This window comes from Myotis myotis, unplaced genomic scaffold (assembly GCF_014108235.1).
Source record: "Myotis myotis isolate mMyoMyo1 unplaced genomic scaffold, mMyoMyo1.p scaffold_m19_p_3, whole genome shotgun sequence".
Lineage (NCBI taxonomy): Eukaryota > Metazoa > Chordata > Mammalia > Chiroptera > Vespertilionidae > Myotis > Myotis myotis.
The window spans coordinates 115,068,195-115,086,733 of NW_023416335.1; the positions used below are offsets into that span (position 1 = coordinate 115,068,195).

At 50.2% G+C, this 18,539-nt stretch overlaps 1 protein-coding gene across 1 annotated transcript; it reads left to right on the plus strand.

Moving 5' to 3' along the window:
* Window positions 1-3,000: 3,000 nt before the first annotated feature.
* Window positions 3,001-12,563, plus strand: URAD (ureidoimidazoline (2-oxo-4-hydroxy-4-carboxy-5-) decarboxylase). The gene is made up of 2 exons (XM_036299270.1): window positions 3,001-3,270; window positions 11,504-12,563. Exons 1-2 carry the CDS (start codon window positions 3,096-3,098, stop codon window positions 11,848-11,850), a joined length of 522 nt encoding a protein of 173 aa, XP_036155163.1. The 5' UTR covers window positions 3,001-3,095; the 3' UTR covers window positions 11,851-12,563.
* Window positions 12,564-18,539: the final 5,976 nt, after the last annotated feature.

An 18,539-nucleotide genomic window follows, 5' to 3' on the forward strand; every position in this document is an offset into this window, starting at 1 on the left:
ATAAATAAAATATTAAAAAAGAAATATTCTCCATGTACTGCTAAAAGTCTCTTAAAAGAAAAATTATAATAAAGTCAACTATAATATTTTCAGCAATCAGAACATAAGAATCATATCTTGTATGGTTAAATACAAATTATGAGGCTAATTATATATAAGTTAACTTAAAAAAACTAGCTTTTGATATATAATTCATATAGCATACAAGTCAGCTATTTCTAGTGTATAATTCAATAACTTAGCTTTTTGCCTGGGTAAAAATTGCCTTACTCTGACCACCTTACATTACTTTGATTGCTCTGATTGGTAAGAGTCAAACAGGGTAAGCTAAGCCTCAGAGAGCTCTGTGGCACGAGCTGCCATATTAGTTCCATATGAATAATTTGGTTTTTGTCAGTGTTGTTTCTATATCCATGACTATTTAATTCCTTAATCTTAGTGTCTTAAAGGTTCATTTGTTGTAGGTTATTTGGCATTCCATTATTACATGATAGAACAAAATAAAGGAGGTTGGGAGGGGGGAAGTTAGGGGACTGGGTGAAAAGGTGAAGGGATTAAGCCAAAAAAAAAAAACAACAAACAAAAAACCCTCATAGCCCTGACTGGTTTGGCTCAGTGGATAGAGTGCTGGCCTGCAGACTGAAGGGTCCCAGGTTTGATTCTGGTCAAGGGCACATGTCCCGGTTTTGGTTTTGGGCTTGACCCCCCAGTGGGAGGTGTGCAGGAGGCAGCCAATCAATGATTACCTCTCATCATTGATGTTTCTATCTCTCCCTCTCCCTTCCTCTCTGAAATCAATAAAAAAAATTGTTTTAAAACACCCCTCATAAACACAGGATGGTGATTACTAGAGGAAAAGGTTGGTGGGGGAGGTAGAAAAGGGTAAAGGCGGGGGATGGAGATGGAAGGAGACTTGACGGGGTGGTGAACACACAATACAATATACAGATGATGGATTATAGAATTATAATTTTATTGACCAATGTCACCCCAATACATTCAATAAATTTATTTTAAATAAAAGGCGGTTAGCTTTCCAGTCTGCCCAGAAATGCAGTGACATCAGTAGACAGCCCTTCCTACCAGGTGTATCAGCATTTCCTGGAGCCCAAGCATATTCCACTTGCAAATGCAGATGTCTATCTCCTGCTGCTGCGAGGAGCTGACCAGCCCCGGGCTCCACGCCCCAGGCAGGAGTTGCTGGGAGGGTGGGGAGACCCTCAGCGTGCAGAGATAAGAGAAGGAATGGAGAGGGGCCAGGCTAAAAGGGTGGGGGCAAAAGCAATGGAGCCAGGTCCCCCTTCTTCCTCAGCTTCTGCTCCACCTTCTTTCCCAGTCACCCAGAGCCTAGAGTAAGGCTGGGGGGCCTGGACAGGCAGTAGTGTGGGCCCTAGGCAATCTTACCTTCCCTTTCCCCACAGCGTACCCTGGCATTGCAGGTGCTGCACAGGTCAGCTCTGGAATAAACCGAGGCCCAGGGCGGTGGCAGCGGCAGAAGGGGACAATATGGATACTGGGCTGTTAACTGGGTCTGAGGCAAAACCTCGGGGCAAGGAAAAGACATGTGACTCTGGAAGCAAAAGGAAAAAGAAAGAAAATTCTGAGGTTGGTCCAACAAAGAGATTGTAATAGGACATGCTGCATTAGCCAACACCTAGGTAGTGCTGTGCAGAGGAGCGCTTTAAGCGCCTTGGTATGCTTATTTACTTAACTTTGCAAAAATTCTATTAGGTAAATACTATTATGATCTTTATTTTACAGACAAAGAAACTAAGATACAGAAAAGTGCAATGACTTGCCAAATGTCAGATGGTGGGGGCAGAGAAGATCAGAACTCTCCTGGGTCTATGCTGTCCCCCCAGCCACAGTCTGGCAGCAGCAGGCGCTCTGCGGGATGCCGTGTGTTCCACGCATGATAGGATTGTGACAGGTAGTGTTAATATTCTATAGCTTCCTTCACACTGAAGGCAAGATCGGTAAATGTGGTACTTCTGGCACCAAATTTTCCCCTTTGCAAAACAAATATCATCAGTTTCTTTTCAAGGGATGCGGTCTCTGTCCATTCTTCAGTCATGGCTTTGGCCCAGGTAGTCAGGGTGAGTCCTGGCCTGGGACACATCTACAGAGTTAGGACAAAATCTGTAGCTGCTGACAGATTGTCACAGACCACTGTAGAGGCAGGATACTACTGTCACCTGCACCTTACAGGCCACAGGGACAAATGTGATTTATTGTTAACATGGTTGCTCTCTCTTTGAATTTGATTCAGATGGCAGCAAATGTGTAGCAGGATTGAGCCTGCAACCAAGGTACATGCCCTTGACCGGAATGGAACCTGCGACCCTTCAGTCTGCGGGCCGATGCTCCAACCACAGTGCCAAACTGGCTAGGCTGAGTTTTAATTCTAACAGAAAATTGCAATATCTTTATTTTTAAAATCTGACTTCTCCTTTTCTTTGACTTCATCTTCCACAGTATTTTTGTTTTCAGTATCTGTGAAAGATATGAGGGTGAAAACTAATCTATGTGGTTATTTGGTCAACTGAGTCACCCCCCAGGATTCATTGGCAGCCCGCCGCAGGCACGGTTCTCGGTCCCCTGTTTAATGAGCATTTACTACGTACCTATTGTGTTAAGCATTTGAGATACAGAGAAACAGTAAAATACACTACCTGTCCTCCGCAGCAGCAACAATAGGTGGGAAATCAAATTCGAAGGGGGTTGACGTGTGACCTGTCTTCGAGGTTCTCAGGGAAAACTTCCTTGGGATAATGTTGACATTAAAATGTTAATGACACCGAAACTGTATAGAGTGAATGCCGAGAGGGAAATACGGCCCCTCCTGCCTTTGACAGTGGGAACAGTTTGATTGAAAATGTTTGCCACACAGATCTTCACTCCCTGGACTAGAACCCTCAGCCTGTGTTTGCTCATTACACAAGCCCTCTGGGCCGGCTTCTGCCGAGGCATTGAAAACGTGCCAACCTGGTGTCGCAGGAAAAACAAGCCTGAGTGTTCAGCAACTGGAACCTGGCGAGCGGAGCCACGATCACCCACTCCGCGAGCGGGCAGCCAACGTCCCGCTGCCTGCAGCGATGGACATGGAGAAGGTCAACTCCATGGGCTTCGGAGAGTTCGTGGACGTGTTTGGGAATGTCATTGAGAGATGCCCTCTGATTGCAGCTGCTGTTTGGTCCCAGCGCCCGTTCTCTGACTTGGAAGACTTGGAAAAGCACTTCTCTGCCTTTATTGATGCGCTGCCACAGTCAGGTAAAGCTTCATAGACTGGGGGATTCTCCACAAGGGGTTTCAACTGTTCTTAGCAAAACACAGTTAGATCTGTTTAGTTGGTTATAATTGATATATTTATTTAGCTAATTTTATTGTAAGGGTCACTAAGTTTCCTTAAAATTAGAAAATGGGAGTCAAACACTTGCTAGGTGTTAGGCCAAAAGTCAAATGAAAGAATGTATGTTGGCTCAGGTAAAGTGGCTGTTAAATATTAAAGCTCTGAGGTCATGAGGAAGAGGATGGGCCTCACAGAGGCTCAGAGGCCAAAGGTCAGGCTGCAGGCCTACCCTCTCTCAGCTGAATGTGCTCACTCTGGGAATGTCCTGTATGCAGGGGAGAAGACGGGTCGATATCAGAATATCTCAGGAGCCCAGGGGAAAGAGCAAATGGCTGACATTTTTATCAGAAAGGGCCAGTTTGGACTGGATTGCTGAGGAAAGTAAACTCATTCAGATCAGCTTCTCCCGCAGGGAAGTAAAGGAGGAAAGACAAAAATCTGAATGAATTCCTCTGGAGAAAGGGAAAGAATTTGTTGATTTCTGCTGGGTAGGGAGAGAAAAGGAGGCACTTCAGGATGTAGGGTTAAATGCGAAGGTTTAGGCAAACCCCAAGTGACAGCCTCACAGGGATTTAGAAGCCAAGGGGGCCGTCTTGATACCCTTCAGAGAGGCCTGGGACTGATGAGCATAGGCGTTGGATGCCTTACCTGGGCATTCAGGTCACCCCGCAGCGCCAGTTCTGCTTACCAAAAGTGGCCCACTAGGCACTCGCATTCCACGCCCGGCTCCACGCCAGCGAGCCGGGCTTCTTACCCATTTAAAGTTTGAGAATAGGTTGAGATCGTTTCGGCCCCAAGACCTCTAATCATTCGCTTTACCGGATAAAACTGCATGCCCAGGAGCTGAAGGGAGGAGAGGGGGACAAGGGCTGCCTTCACAGGGGCCCTTCCACAGAGATCTGGGCAGGGAGGCAGAGCTCATGCTCTCCTCTCTTCCACCATGAGGCCGACACACAGAGTCTTGCCTGTCTGCCCAGGGCTTTGACATCTGGGTAATTTCCCATTGTCAGTTGAACAGCTCCCAAGTAAGAAACTCATTTTAATTCAGTTTAAGCACATCCGGGAAGAGTGGAGGACAGTGTTACAAAATCAAACTGGCAGAAATGTGTGGGCCATGTTGAGACCCATTTCTCAGGGCCTCCTCAAAGCTGAGCTCTCCCCTCCGCCACTGGGCTCAGGCCTCAGGGGAGCTGATGGGCACTGGAGCCCTGTGACTGATGGCCCCCAGGAGCAGCCAGCCCAGAGCCTGCAGAGCAAGCTGGAAAAAGCAAGGGGCCTTGGGAGCCCATGTTCAAAATGTCTGGCAGGAAAATGGACGAGGCCAAATGCAAGTCTTCTAAACCAGAAGGGAAGTGATTTTTAAAGGGTGTGAATGCCTTAGAAATGACTTTTTTTTTTTTTTTTTTTTCCTATCAGGAAAAGAAAAAGAAAAAAAGGGAGGAAAACCCCATGACCTGTCTCAATACCCACAGAGGTGATAGGGCTGGGCAATGAATGTATTGAGAGAGAAAGCTATGATGGCATAAATAATTGCAATCTATTATTCACTGGCTTCAACAGTTATTCAACATTTGTTTGGATTTTGCTCTGTACCAGGAGCTTAGATAATGCAATAAAAATTCCCCCATTTCTGTATTCCTTCCCACCAGCAGTCACCCCAACCAGCTTGACCAGAAGCTCTAGTTAAGGTTAGTTATGTCTCGTTAAGGCATCTCTCTGCTGGTGGAGCCTGCTTGTCAGCCCTAGCCTGGTGTCCACGCTTCTCTGGGACAGGCAGCTGGCAGCAGAGCCTCAATGCAGTCTGGGTGGCTGCTGCATATCTAATCACCTTAATGACATCAGAGAGGTGGTATTAGCAAAGTAATAATAATAACAATAGTTAAAAGGTATTCAATCCTTACTATCAGTGTGTTTCAGGCACTTTTCCAAACACTTAGCATTTGTTAACTCATTTGACCCTCATACTAATCATATAAAACAAGTATTATCGTTATTGTCCCCATTTTAAAGAGGAGAAAACTGAAAGGAGGAGAGACTAAGTAACCTGATCAAGGACACATAGCTAGAAAGTGGCCGAACCGGGGTCCAAGCCCTGACAGTCAGCCCAGCAGCCTTAGAAGGATTTTCCAGAGAATCAGAAACAAAGTCTAGAAACAGTTTCTAGGAGTTTTATTCATTTGTTTACTAACGTGTTCAACTAACATAAATGCTTGATGTCACAGATCCTGTTTTATTTAAATAATCAAATAAAATGGGATTTACTGCATAGTCAAGTTTTATTCCTTGAATAGTAAGGAACGAACTGGGTGTACATCTTTATATCCTAAAACTAAAAGGGAGTTTAATATTTTTTCCTTACCCAAGGATATGCTTTTTATTGATTTTAGAGAGAGGAAGGGGGAGAGGGAGAGAAACATCGAGCATTTGCCTCCTACATGCCCAGCAACAGGGCATTGAACCTGCAACCTGGGTATGTGTGCCCTGACAGGGAATTGAATCCACCACCTTTTGGTGTACAGGACTACGCGCCAACCAACTGGACCACACCGGCCAGCACTAAAAAGGACTTTAAAGAGATGTGCAGGCTATGGTGATCTTCCTGGTCAAACATTTGTTTTTAATGATCTAAGAAAATTCTACCATTAGCAGGAAACTGAAAATCCTGTTTCTTGAGTAAACAAACCAAGGTTGACAATCCATAAAGATCATTAGCCAGTAGGTGGCAGTCCAGGATTAATATTTGGCTCCAGCAATAATTGGGTAAGTATCCTTTCAAGCCAACCTCTGGATTTCCAGGAGAGGGGAATAGCAATAGTAAAGGGAAGAAGGTTGAAACACACACACACACTCTCACACACATGGCCAATAATGAACCAGTTCACTACTGATCTGTGTTAAAAATCAAAGAGCAATAAAACAGTATAATAGAGTTAATCGTGCTTCTCCGTGGAATTTCAGAATTGAAATTTGGCATAATTCATTATTTAATACTCACTTCAAAACATAGTTTTTGAATTAGTAGAACTACATGCTAACAAACCCCTGGAATGTAGGCTATAAGGTAGATGAAACTATTAAAGAGATGAGACTGTCAAAAAATATATTTTAAAAAGTCTTTCCCAAGAGTGAAGTATTGGTCAATAAGTACTTATAGAGTGGCCCTGGCTGGTTAGTTCAGTTGGTTAGAGTGTCATCCTGATATGTCAAGGTTGTGGGTTCGATTCCCGGTCAGGGCACATATAAGAATCAACTAATGAATGCACAAATAAGAGGAACAGCGATCAATGTTTCTCTCTCCTCCCTCTCCCTTTCTTCCTCTATCGCTCTCTAAAATCAACGAATAAGGCCTAGCCAGTTTGGCTCAATGGATAGAGTGTCGGCCTGTGGACCAAAGGGTCCCAGGTTCTATTCCAGTCAAGGGCACATACCTTGGTTGCAGGCTCCTCTCTGGCACAGGGCCTGGTCAGGGCTCATGCAGGAGGCAACCAATCGATGTGTTTCTTTCACATTGATGTTTCTCTCTATCTTTCCTTCTCTCTTCTACTCTCCCTACAAAATCAATGGAAAAGTATCCTTGGGTGAGGATACACACACACACACACACACACACACACACACACACACACAAATCAATGAATAAAAAGTAAAAAACTGGGGATAGGAACAGTGACCAAGACAAGTCCCTGCCTCAATGAGTTTACATTCTAGTAAAGAGAGACAGAATTAACATCCTATATAATAAAAGCCTAATATGCTAAGTGTCTGAACGTTCAACCAATTGCTATGATACACACTGACCATCAGGGGGAAGACACTCCTACCAGTAGGTTAGCTAGCTGATGGGGTCCAGCCTGTTGGGACAGGGTGAGATGGGCCGGACACGCCCTGGAGCCCTCCTGCAGTCCCTCCCCAGCCTCTAAAACATTTCTTCTAATTAATTTCCTTTCAATGTGCATGAATCCATGCACCAGGCCTCTAGTAAATAAATAAGATCATATCAGATTCTAAAACTTATTAGAAAATATGTACCATTGTAGAAAATACATAATAAAAGAGCTCTTTCTTAAGAAATTATATTTGAGTTTAGAACCAAAAGATGAGAAGGAAGTCATCAAATATCTAGGAGATCACTTTAAGAAAAAGAACCTGAGCCTTTTGACACTTAGCGGGTACAGAAAGACCAAGGTGACTGAAGAATAGTGAGAAGTGGAGGAGTATGAGGAAAGAAAGGTCAGGTGGAGGGACTGCTATAGCAATGAGAGTGAGAGGTGATGGTTCTTTGGGTGAGGACTGAAGGAGGGGAGATGGAGATGTATGGCTGGATTCTCAAAATAGATTTTAGAATTAGAGCCAACAGGAGTTTTGAATTTGTTGGGGAAAGGCAGGTCAAAAACTAAGAGAAATTAAGGATAACGCCTAAGTTTTTATTCTGAGCAACACGGTGGGTGGTGGCACTGTTTTCTACAATGAAGAAGACTTAAGAATTGAGAGGACAGGATGGAGAATGGGAGTTTGTTAAGTCTGAGATGCCTGATAATCACCTGGATAAGAATACAGTGTGTTGAGGTGAACCATAACAAAGGTACTAGATCTGGGTGTCATCAAAGACTTGATGGCATTTCAAGCCATGGGACTAGATGAGAACGCTTAGTGAATCATTGTAAATATAGAAGGGAGAAGATGTGAGTCCTGGGTACTTCAGTGTTCGTAATCTGGCAGAGCAAGAACCACTGGTGAAAGTAGGCTAGTGATGGTTATCTTTCAAGAAGGAGAGAGGGCCAACCCTGGGAAATACTCCCAAAGAGGTTTCAGGAAAAGAGGACAGCACTGGTCATGGGCTTGGGCAAGATGTCCATCATCTATGCCCTTAATGAATGCAGCCTGGTTGGTGGGTGGTAAAGTGAATCTGGAATGAGAGGTGAAGAAGTGGAGATACTACATAGAAAGCTCCTATGAGTTGTTGTAAAAAGGAGCAGAGACACAGGGAGAATCTGGAAGACATCAGGGACTCAATAAAGGGATTTAATTTTGTTTATGGGACACGTGATTCTAAGGCATGTCTGTGTGTTGATAAGGCAGTGAGTTGAAGGAATAGAAATTGATGTTTGAAATGGCAGTCTTTGAGATGGACAGAGGGGCTGGCTTCAAGAACACCACTGGAGAGGTTGATCTTCAACAGAAAGAACAGATGATCCATTGTACCAAGAGGGAGCACACACTAGTTGGCACAGATGTAGGAACACAGGTAGATTGGAAAGAAGTTTTAAGCCAATTGCCTGCTCCTCAGTGGCCACTATTGCCTGCCCTGTCTTCCCCTATTGGGACAAAGAGTGCCAGCTCTTTGTTCCAATAGGAATTCTTAAGATTTCATGACTTGTAGCAGCAGCAATAATAATATTCCACACCGACATCTCTACTTGTGACATGCCAGTGGCATAGGCAGTAGGTCTAAGATTTTGGAAAAGACTAAAGAGCAGGCAGCACTGAAATGGCCCTGAGAACCACTTTGGGATTCCAGGTGGGAGGACCTGCAGGACTGAGGCGGGAGGTGGGAAGTACCAGCCCCGCTGGGGTTTCACGCCAGGGCTGGGCGTTCTGACAGAGTGCAGCACTGGACAGGGTGCCGACGCTTTGGTACAAGCCAGGGTTCTGGATCAGAGCCATCTTGGGCAGCAGCAAAGGGCGCAGTGGTTTGGGGCAATAAAAACAAGACTGGACATCAGCTTCTATTTCTTGCAGCTAAGGTGTTCGTGTATGTAAGTTCCAGTTTATTTTTTAGTCTCTTTTCTTCTTCCCTTTGCTCTGCCCCTTTTCTCAGCCTCCTTTCTCTCCCCCTGCAAACAGTGAAAAGAAAACACATGCTTAATTCTAGGCAAACATTAACCCCAGGCGATATTTTTGAGAGAGAAGACAAACCCAGGGGAATGAGAAGAGAGGAGCAAGGGCAGAAGGAAAGAGGCATGTGGGTGTGTGCGGGACAGTGGGGGGAGTCCCTTGGGGGAGGAGTAAGGGGACAGGTTCTGCCCCCACACCAGGGCCCCCTACTGTGCCCAAGCTTGAGCTGGGCTGGGCCTGGGAGAGTAAGAAATAGGGGGAAGGGAAGCTGAGAGACCTGGGGTCAGGTGAGAGGACTAGGGATCAGTCCCCTCTACAGGAGGCTGCTTTGAAAATCTGAATATGCAAGGAGGGAATATGGGGCGGGTCCTGCCAGGTGGGAACAGTTCCCCCCATCCCAGCCTAGTCCTCTGAGGGTCCTGGGGCTGGGTGAATGCACAGCGGATCCAGCAGCTGCGTGGCACAGCCAGCCCTGACTCAGGGCTGGGAGGTCACCAGGTAGGGAATTTAACACGTACATTTTCACACCACCGGGATGGGTGGGATGCAGGAAGCGGGAAAGAACCACCTCCTGTTTGCAGGACCTGCGGGACAGAGCCCTTGAGAGCGGTGGTACAGAGGTGGGATTATTGGTGACATGGGTTTCGTTTTAAACTCCCCTTAACCTTGTAGAGGCAGCTAGTGCCTCCCAAATGTCCCATGATTTGGAGTTCAGGTGTGGTCAGCTACTGGCTAAGTGACCTTGGGGAGGTCACCTAACCCTTTCTGGGCCTCCATTGAATCCTCTCTTAAATGCAGATGTTCCCCCACAGTTCTCCCCACCACTCAGGACTGGCATAATCTGGCGTTCGATGGCGTAATCACAATCATTCTTTAATTGGTCTGAAATTATAAAGTTTGAGTAAAGGGATGTTTACATCACAATGAAGAAGGGTTTTAAAATGTTTATTTATTGATTGACTTGAGAGAGAGAGAGAGAGAGAGAGAGAGAGAGAGAGAGAGAGAGAGATTGTTCCAGTTAGGTTTGCATTCATTGGTTGATTCTTGTATGTGCCCTGACCCGCCTCAGAGTCTGGGGATAGTGCTCTAACCAGCTGAGCTACTCGGCCAGGATGAGGAAGGGTTTCTATGACCCCCCCCCTTTCCAAAAGAACCCGCTGCCCGTTCCTAGCACCAGAGCCAATGCTTCCAGCTGCACCTCAGTCAGTTACAGTTTCCTGTGACCGAGAATAGTGGCAGTTGGATGTTTGCTGGCATTGGGCACTGTGTTTTAGTCGGATGAGTTGTCTCTAATCCTTACAACTACTCAGCAAATTTGTTGGCATTACCTTCATGGTACAGATCACCGCTTCCCCTCATCATATTGGAAACGCACCCAGCCTTGAGGGGTCCAATTCTCTCAGGAGGGCTAAGTGGACAGACTGGCCAGGGCTCAGGAAAACCCCCGTATTAGGACTTAAACGCCTAGGAATCACACGGGGTGGGGTGGGAGGCAGGGGTGGGTGGGTTCTCATTTGAGGCCTAGGTGATTATGAGAAGCGGTCTCTCAAGAAAACCTTGTACTCTGCAGTGTATTTGGGATCTACTGTGGGAAAAGGAGAACGAACCTCAGACAGGGCGGGTGGTGAGTGGGTGCTGTTTTCCTAAAAGGAGGAAAGCTGCTTTCACTCAAAGGGCAGTGGAATTCCGGCTGGAAATTTCTTTTTTCCAGTTAATCATCTGCAGGGCTCGTTGGATGCCTGATTCCAGAAGGGTCACAAAATCCTGGGCATTTATTTGCCACGCCCCGTGGGTGTTACCCCTGGGGACCCTCACCGTCCTCCTTCGGAAGAGAACGAACCCCATTCCTCGGCCCTAGCAGGAAGTCCTCAGGCCCTTCGCCCCGCCCTCTTCCACATCAAAGCCCCCCTGAGAGCAAAGGACTTTGAAAAGATACGAAATGCTCCGGCTTCTTATCGCGTCCCTGCTCCCTCCCGAGCAAGTCGTAAATTCCGAGTCTCAGCGGCCTCACCTCCTCCCCTCTTCTTGCCCCAAGGTCTCAAAGGACAAATTTGTCGCTTCCCGCCCCGCTCCCGGGCCCTGGCCGAGGCTAAGGAAGCGGGGGACGGAGGGGCGCCAGATTAGGGACCTGTTTGTGGGGCTAGTGCGCTGGGCGCCCCGCTCCTTCGGGACACTCCTTTTTGCCCCCCATCCCCTCCTGGGAACCTCGACTCCCTCCCGAAGCCTCTGCGGGGCGGGGCGGGGCCGGGCCGGGGTAGTCTCGTTCGCGCGGTCAGCCCTTCGGTAACGCGCCCGCCGCGGGGCTGTGCTTCTCCGCAGGCCAGGAGGGCATCCTGCGCTGCCACCCGGACCTGGCGGGACGCGAGCTGCAGCGGGGCGCGCTCACGGCCGAGTCGCAGCGAGAGCAGAGCGCCGCGGGCCTGACGAGCCTGGGCGCGGAGGAGCGGCTCCGGCTGGCGGAGCTCAACGCCCAGTACCGAGCGCGCTTCGGCTTCCCCTTCGTGCTCGCCGCGCGCCTCAGCGACCGGGAGGCCGTGCTCCGCGAGCTGGCGCGCCGGCTGCACCGCCCGCCCGCGCTGGAGCTGCGCGCCGCCCTGGGCGAGGTGAAGAAGATCGGCCGCCTGCGGCTCGCCGACCTCGTCGGCGCCGACCCCTCGCGGCTGTAGCGCCCGGCGCGGGACGCGCGGGGACCGCGACCCTGCAGGGTGCGCCCCCCGCAGGAGGCTGACGCGGGCCCGGACCCGAGTCTACACGCGCGCACGAAGGAGAGGAGAATGGAGGCGATCACACCAATAATGAGCCCTTTTGTTCACCCCGCCGCCACACTCGCACGCTTTGCCAAAATGTCTATGTAGTATCGTGCCTTGTCCCATTCATCTACCTTTGCAGCCCGTTGACACCACCAGCTTTTGTGGTTTCCAAAGCGCTATCCAGCTTTGGCTACCCACCCTCTCCTGCTAAGCGGAGTTGCCAAGCAAAACTGACGGAAAAGGAATCTTTTATTCTATAGCGGTTTGTCTGTCTGTTCTTCTCTCACTGCACTTGCTGCACAGACATTTACCTGTGGGTGGAAGCGGCATTCTCTCCCTAGGGCACCTACAGGAGCCCTGGCAGGGACAGCAAGCACTGATCTTGGTCTTCGGCGCCAGGGACGTGGCGATTGGGGACGGTGGGCAGGAGAGGCTGCGATGGGCAGCGCTGGGAAGGCGCCTGGTGGGGCAAGCGGAGTGGCGGCTGAAGTCTCGGTCGGAAGAGAGGGGTGGGAGTGGGGCGGCTCCAAGCTGGGCAGGCCTGTAGGTCAGGGGTGGGCGGCTTGCCATCTGTCTTGAAGGTGGGCTCCTCAGAACTTCAGACTGCCTAGGAGACACAGTCATTTTTAAAAATTAACAATAAAAAAAATCAATAATTTAATGACACTTAATGGAACAGAGCTGGATATCCCCCCCCCCCAGATGTAGATGAGACACCATAGTGCTGATAAAGCGGGTAATGGGAGAAAATTGGTGCCCACAGACATGTTTTTGGCAGGTAGGGGAGTAGGTCTGCGTGTCAACCCTGGGGATCCAGAGCCCCAGCTGACTGGGCAGCTCCCTGCACTGGCGGCCAGAATGACCACTCCTGCAGGCTCTCTCCCGCCCTCACTCCCGCCCTCCCACACACACATCCGAAGGTCTAACTGACCCCCAAAAATACTACTTAGGTTTCCGTTGGCAGAGGAGAAACTAGCCATGTGTATCCTCTTCATGAGGGCAGAGTTGGCCCTTTTAAAGCCAAGAGCCCCCATTAGTGACCAACTGGTCTGGGTTAGCAGCAGCAACAGCAGCAAGAAAACCTTTTCCGTAAAAAGTGGTGTGGTTGCACCCTTGGTTGGGGCTGAATTCAACAGAAAGAAGCTACTCTGGCAGCACCGGAATTCTAATCAAAGAATTAAAATTCCCTGTTAGTGGTGAGGGTGAAGGCGTCTGTGGACCGGATCTGTGCCGGGTGCCTTTTCTGGGTGTTGGAGGCCAGGTGCACACCACACAGGCGCTCAGTGATTCCGTTTCTGTGCTCTGGGGCCCAGGGGCAATGGAGGAGCCCTTGGGCCTAGGGCTCGCTCCAGCCAGGGTAACTTGGGGGCTTTCCTGAGATGCACAAGAAACCTGCATCTCAGGAAACAAGTGCCACAGGCTGGGCCTGACACTCAGAATTTTGCACTAGATTCAAGGCACCCTGTCCAAGGCTGGCTGAGGCCAGCACTTAGATAACTCGGCCCCAAATGCAGAGTCTGGGCTCCTCCTGTAAATGCGCCCACCCTAAGATAGGGAGACCTCCCCAGAGCTGAGATGGCCAGTGGTGTTTTCAGAACGAGTGTAGATATGATCTGGGTCTCTCAGGCTCCACCATGTGTCTCCAATTTCACAGATACATTTCAACGGTTCAAAGCTTGTGGGGGGAATTGTTTATTTCTGCAGGAGGGGGATACACGTGGGGAAAGACGCTGGACCCGCCCCTTCAAAGGAGCTGGTGGTTTAGGGGAGGGAGAGCTGGCTGAGTGGTGCCTCTTTCAAAGGATGCCAGAGCCTTTACAGCCAGGAGGGCGGACACGGGTCTGGGCGCCCGGCTGGGAGGGCCCTGGCCAAGCCGCTGGTGGCTCCTGCTTTTTTCTCCGGGAGGAGCAGAGGCCGAGGCCGTTCCTCGAGCGGGCAGGTCGCCTGTGGCTGCCGACTCTGGCAGGACAGTTTTCTCCAGCCACGGTTTGGCTCAAACCCTGGGCTTCTGCGGGCCTCAGCCTGGCGGGGACAGTTCCTTGTTTCGGCGCTCTGGTGCGCAGGATGCGGGAGATTTCCGACGGCAGGGCCCAGGACTGGGATCCCAGCCTGCGCGCTAGCGGGACGGCGTGGGTGGCCAGAATACGCTTAGTTGAGTGCTGGGGGCGCAGAAGAGGTTGGTAGATGCCAGGGTTCGTTACAAAAGCATGACGGCACCGCTGAGGCCAGGAGCTGTTTTCAGTTTCTGGAACCCTCCCACCCCTCTACATACACGCCCTTCTCAGGAGGGGCTGCTCCCCTTACCGTGTGCGAGCCCAGCCCGGGCGGCGTGCTCCGAGTGCAGGGACCCGACAGCCCCCCGCTAGGAATCCCCGGGCCCAACCGAGCTTGGCTTTCACGTGAACCACGGAACCGGGAACCTGAATGCGGGCTCCTTTCATTACCGGAGCGGGGAAGCTTTTTGTATCTAAATGCTGTCCACCCACACGGATGCGGGAAGAAGGGAAGGAGGGAAAGACAACACAATTTCTTTTCATAACCATTAACTCGTTTTACATCTGACATGTCCCAGAACAGCCACAGGTATCAGCTTTTATTACAAAATGAAGAGCTCTTCTCAGAAGTGCGACAAAAGCAGATGGAGATCTTCTTTGGCAACTGGAGAAAAATCTGGGATAGAATTTGTGGAAAATCCACCAACCAATAAACGAATAAACCGCAGCGAGCAGGTGCCTGTTGAAGGGAGAAGTAAATAGGCCGGGGGAAGTCTGAACTGTCCCCAGAGCAGAAATGGAGTGTCCTGGTGCAGCCTGGGAGTTGGGGTTCTGGGTGTCATGGGAGGCACTGTTTCCGGGCAGCGCCGGCAGCGTGAGGAATAATTAACACAGGCACAGAATTAGAAGTCATCCCACGGCGCACATAAGTTATGAAAATCCTGTGGCACACAGAAAATACGCTATCTTGTTTGCTGATCTGACAAAAAATAAGCATAATTTAGATTCATCCACACCAGGAGACTATTGTTGTGTTGGCTGTTGTCATTTTTAATTTGATAACCTAAGGGAAACATGCAGTACCCGACTAAGAGGTCTGCGTGTCCTCTTTTAGTCAGGTAGTGCATGTTTCACAAATTCTTGCGGCACACGGGTTGAAAAACGGCTGCACAGAGCAGCTCATTCCCTTTGAGCGACTGGAATCGCTAGGTGTGCAATCCTGGCGGAGTCACCTAACCTTTCTGAGTCTCTGATTTCTCTTTGTAGAATGGAGGGGCTGCGCAGACAGTAAGCCGCCTCCTCTGCAGGGAGAGCCGTTTTCCAATGGGCCCCGTGGCTCCAGGAGAGCGGGACCTTTCCTTGCTCCCCCGCTTCAGGTCCCATAAAGCCTACTGTGTAGGGCTTCCTAGGAACATATTTTCATATGACAAACAAAGGTCACCTGAAGCGCGAGGCGCTGGGGAGTGAACAAACCGTAACTGAAGGCTCTGTGGTAGCCTCCAGCTGCTGCTGGCCTGAGAGCCAGGGCTCCCAGCATCAAGGGTTTTCCTCTGGGGTGAGACCCAAGTTCCTCCCTCTTGGGGCTTTAAATCGTTCTCTTGTGCCCATCCATCACACAGAATTAGGGTGCATTATATAATATGCACACAGTGTCCACAGACTGATGTCAGCAGAAAGGGAGGAAATGGGCCACCCCACCATTTACTCACATAACTTTCACCCAATGAGCAAAACCAGATTTCTGCCCCCAGATTCTTCCCCCTCTTCTGAGGCTCTTTATTTTCCCAGGTCTCCTGGCTTTGAGAATGGAACTTGACTAGAAGAGCAGGGGAAAGCTATTGCTTGCCTTGGTTCAGAGCGCTTGGAGAGCACTAGGCACCGTCTTCCCCTCTGCCTGGCACACTGGTCCCTGAGCCCACACCGCCTCCCACACGCTCAGGAGCTTTTGCCCAGGCGGAGAGGACCAGACGCTCAGTTTGACTCTGCTGGGCAGGGACAAACCTGCTTGGGGCAGCTTTGGACAGCGGTGGTCCCTCCTGCTTTTCAGGAGGAACGCATTGGGCTCCATGTAGCCTGATGGGGCCAAGCAGGCGGTGGACGCTGGGGAGACCCCGCAGAGAGGACACTGTGATCCATTTTTTCCCAGTGAGATTAGCTGAGTGGGCTGTAGCAGGCCAGGGTGGAGATGTTGGATCAAATCAGCCATTATTGAGCCTTCGTATGTGTGTGTGTGTGTGTGTGTGTGTGTGTGTGTGTGTGTGTGTGTTGGGGGGTGTTGCTGATTGAATGCAATGGCCGAGGAACTCCCTAAACTCCAGTGAAGTAGAGATTGAGTCATTTTTCCAACAGCAATATAGATTGCCAAGCTGAAAACTTTATCAGACATTTTCTTCTTTCTCACTCGTCCTCATTTATCCTGGAAACTCAGGCCACGGCAGGGTGAGGGTTTCCTGTGCAGGGGTGGAGAGGGAGTCAGGAAGGGTGCATTATTTGGATGATTTTCTTGATCTTAAGAGGAATTTAGAAAGTAGACTTGCATGGGAAGGTGGGTAGAGAGGGCCTGCCCTGTCTGGGTTACAAGGGTCACAGCCTCCCCAGTTTCCAGGAGCCACAAATATGGGGGAAAGCAGGGTCCCCCAAGGTGGAGCAAACACCGGGGACCTTTGAGCAGGGAGGGAGCCCTGTCAATGATCTGTGGATTCAAGGAGTGTCTCATCTGCTTAGAGAAGCAATCCACCCCTTCCGGCACCTCCTGCTTCCCATCCCCCTCTGCACCCCTGCCCTTGCCACCAGGTGGAATCCTGGAAGCCCCAACCCTCTCTGAGGAATGTGGAATGGCCTCTACACCGTCAGTGACAAAGAGAAGCCCCTTTGATAACTGAGTTGTGGCTGCCCATGTAGTCTTCCTGACACTATTTACCTGGGTCCCTCCTCTCACCCTCTTTTGCCTTTAAAAGCCTGATGTAGCTCTGGCGCCGTGGGGCCAGCACAGCTCCAGCCCCAGTCCAAGTCCAGCTCCAAGCTTCCCAAATAAGTTGGCCTCTTCCAGAATGATTTGCTGAAGGCTTCTCTGGCGAGGCAGCTGGGGGAGACCAGAGATACTGGCTGGAAAGGAGCCTTGGGCGGCAAGGTTGGGGATGACCTTGCCAGGTGCTTCTCAGTTCAGGCCAAAAGGCTCTGAGGAAATTGCCAAGCACTTTGGGTCTAGAACTGAGAAAGCGCTGCTTGGGGCCCTAATGCAGGTCGCACCCCCATTTTCCCAGGGCCACACACCTGCACCCAGAGGCTGGGGGAGCCACCCCATCCACAGCAGGCCTCGGAATAGCTACCTAACAATGACCTGCTAGAGGCTAAGCCATCAGGATAAAGAGATCCAGGCCCTCTTCCCATCAGCCACCTCCACCCCTCTCTGGTTGCTCCCACCGCCTTGCCACTGCAGCACCCGATGGGAGGACAGCCTTAATATGAGAGGGCACATCCACTCTGAGGAGCTTGTCCAAGGACATCCTTATTGGCTTGCCCCTCACCCAACAGCCCAGACCCCAAGCTCATGGGCAGGGCCATGCCACTACTATGGACCTTTTTTTTCCAGGAAGGAAATTAATTAGTTTTCACAAGCATTTCCTTTCTCCAGCCCTTGAACCCCAAGTGAGTCTCAGGCTTCCCTGTAGTCCGGCCAGTTCTGGGCCTGGCATGACCCCTGGGGCCAGAGCAACTCAGGCCACCCCCAAAGCATCTGGGTGGGCAGGCCAGAGCCCTTTCTCTGGTGCAGAGCACAGAGACACAGCTGGAAAACCAGGACAATTAGCCAGTGGCTTGCAGCCGGGCCATAAAAATGCAGGAAGTGGCCACCACAGGGCGGAGGGGATGGCTGTCCCCAATAAAGTGATTGTTACAAAGAATGCTCACATTCCGAAGACACAGGCTCAAGCCTGGGCCTCCGCTGACTTTCAGAGCTTGAGGCCTGGGAGGAGGTGTGGGGACGGAAGGAGGGACTGTGTCTCCAGGAAGAGGAGGAAGATGTTTACTAGATCAAAAGTCCGCAGTGCCCATCACTTAACCTCTCACATTCCTGCCCCATCAGGACTGCAGACACCCTTTCACACGCACACCCCATTCAATGATTTGAGTTTTGTAATGCGGCTTGCAATGTATTTTCTGGAGAGGTCCGATGACTCTCAGCTGTCTGGGCCAGGCTCAGGGGTTCCAGATAGATGACCTACTCAGGTGTCCCACCTCTTGAGTGCTCAGCTTGCTTCCTTGGGAAACACAAAGGACCAGAGGGACTAGCAAGCAGGAGATCCCGAGGCCCTGGACCTCTTTGGGCCTGGCGTCTCTGCACCATGCATTTTGGTGGGTGTCATCTGTAAAATGAAGAGCATGACAACACCAGCTTTGTTCCGGATCTAGGGAGAAGTGAGGATCAGGGGAGATAAAAGACATTAGAGCAAAAACAACAACAACAACAGAAAAGACACTGGAAAGGGCTCCAGAGATGATTAGATGAAGTGACAAATACCAGAAAGCACTTGACAAGGAGCATCAAGTGCAGATCTGGAGGAGAGAGGCCAGCACCCTGCCCGTTCCAGAGCCACCCAGTCAGCCTGCCCA

What these genes read in the sequence shown, in the direction of transcription:
- URAD (XM_036299270.1), top strand. Translation starts at nt 3,096, where the DNA reads ATGGACATGGAGAAGGTCAACTCCATGGGCTTCGGAGAGTTCGTGGAC. An exon ending in TGATGCGCTGCCACAGTCAG is followed by an intron (nt 3,271 to 11,503) that starts GTAAAGCTTCAT and finishes GCTTCTCCGCAG; the next exon opens with GCCAGGAGGGCATCCTGCGC.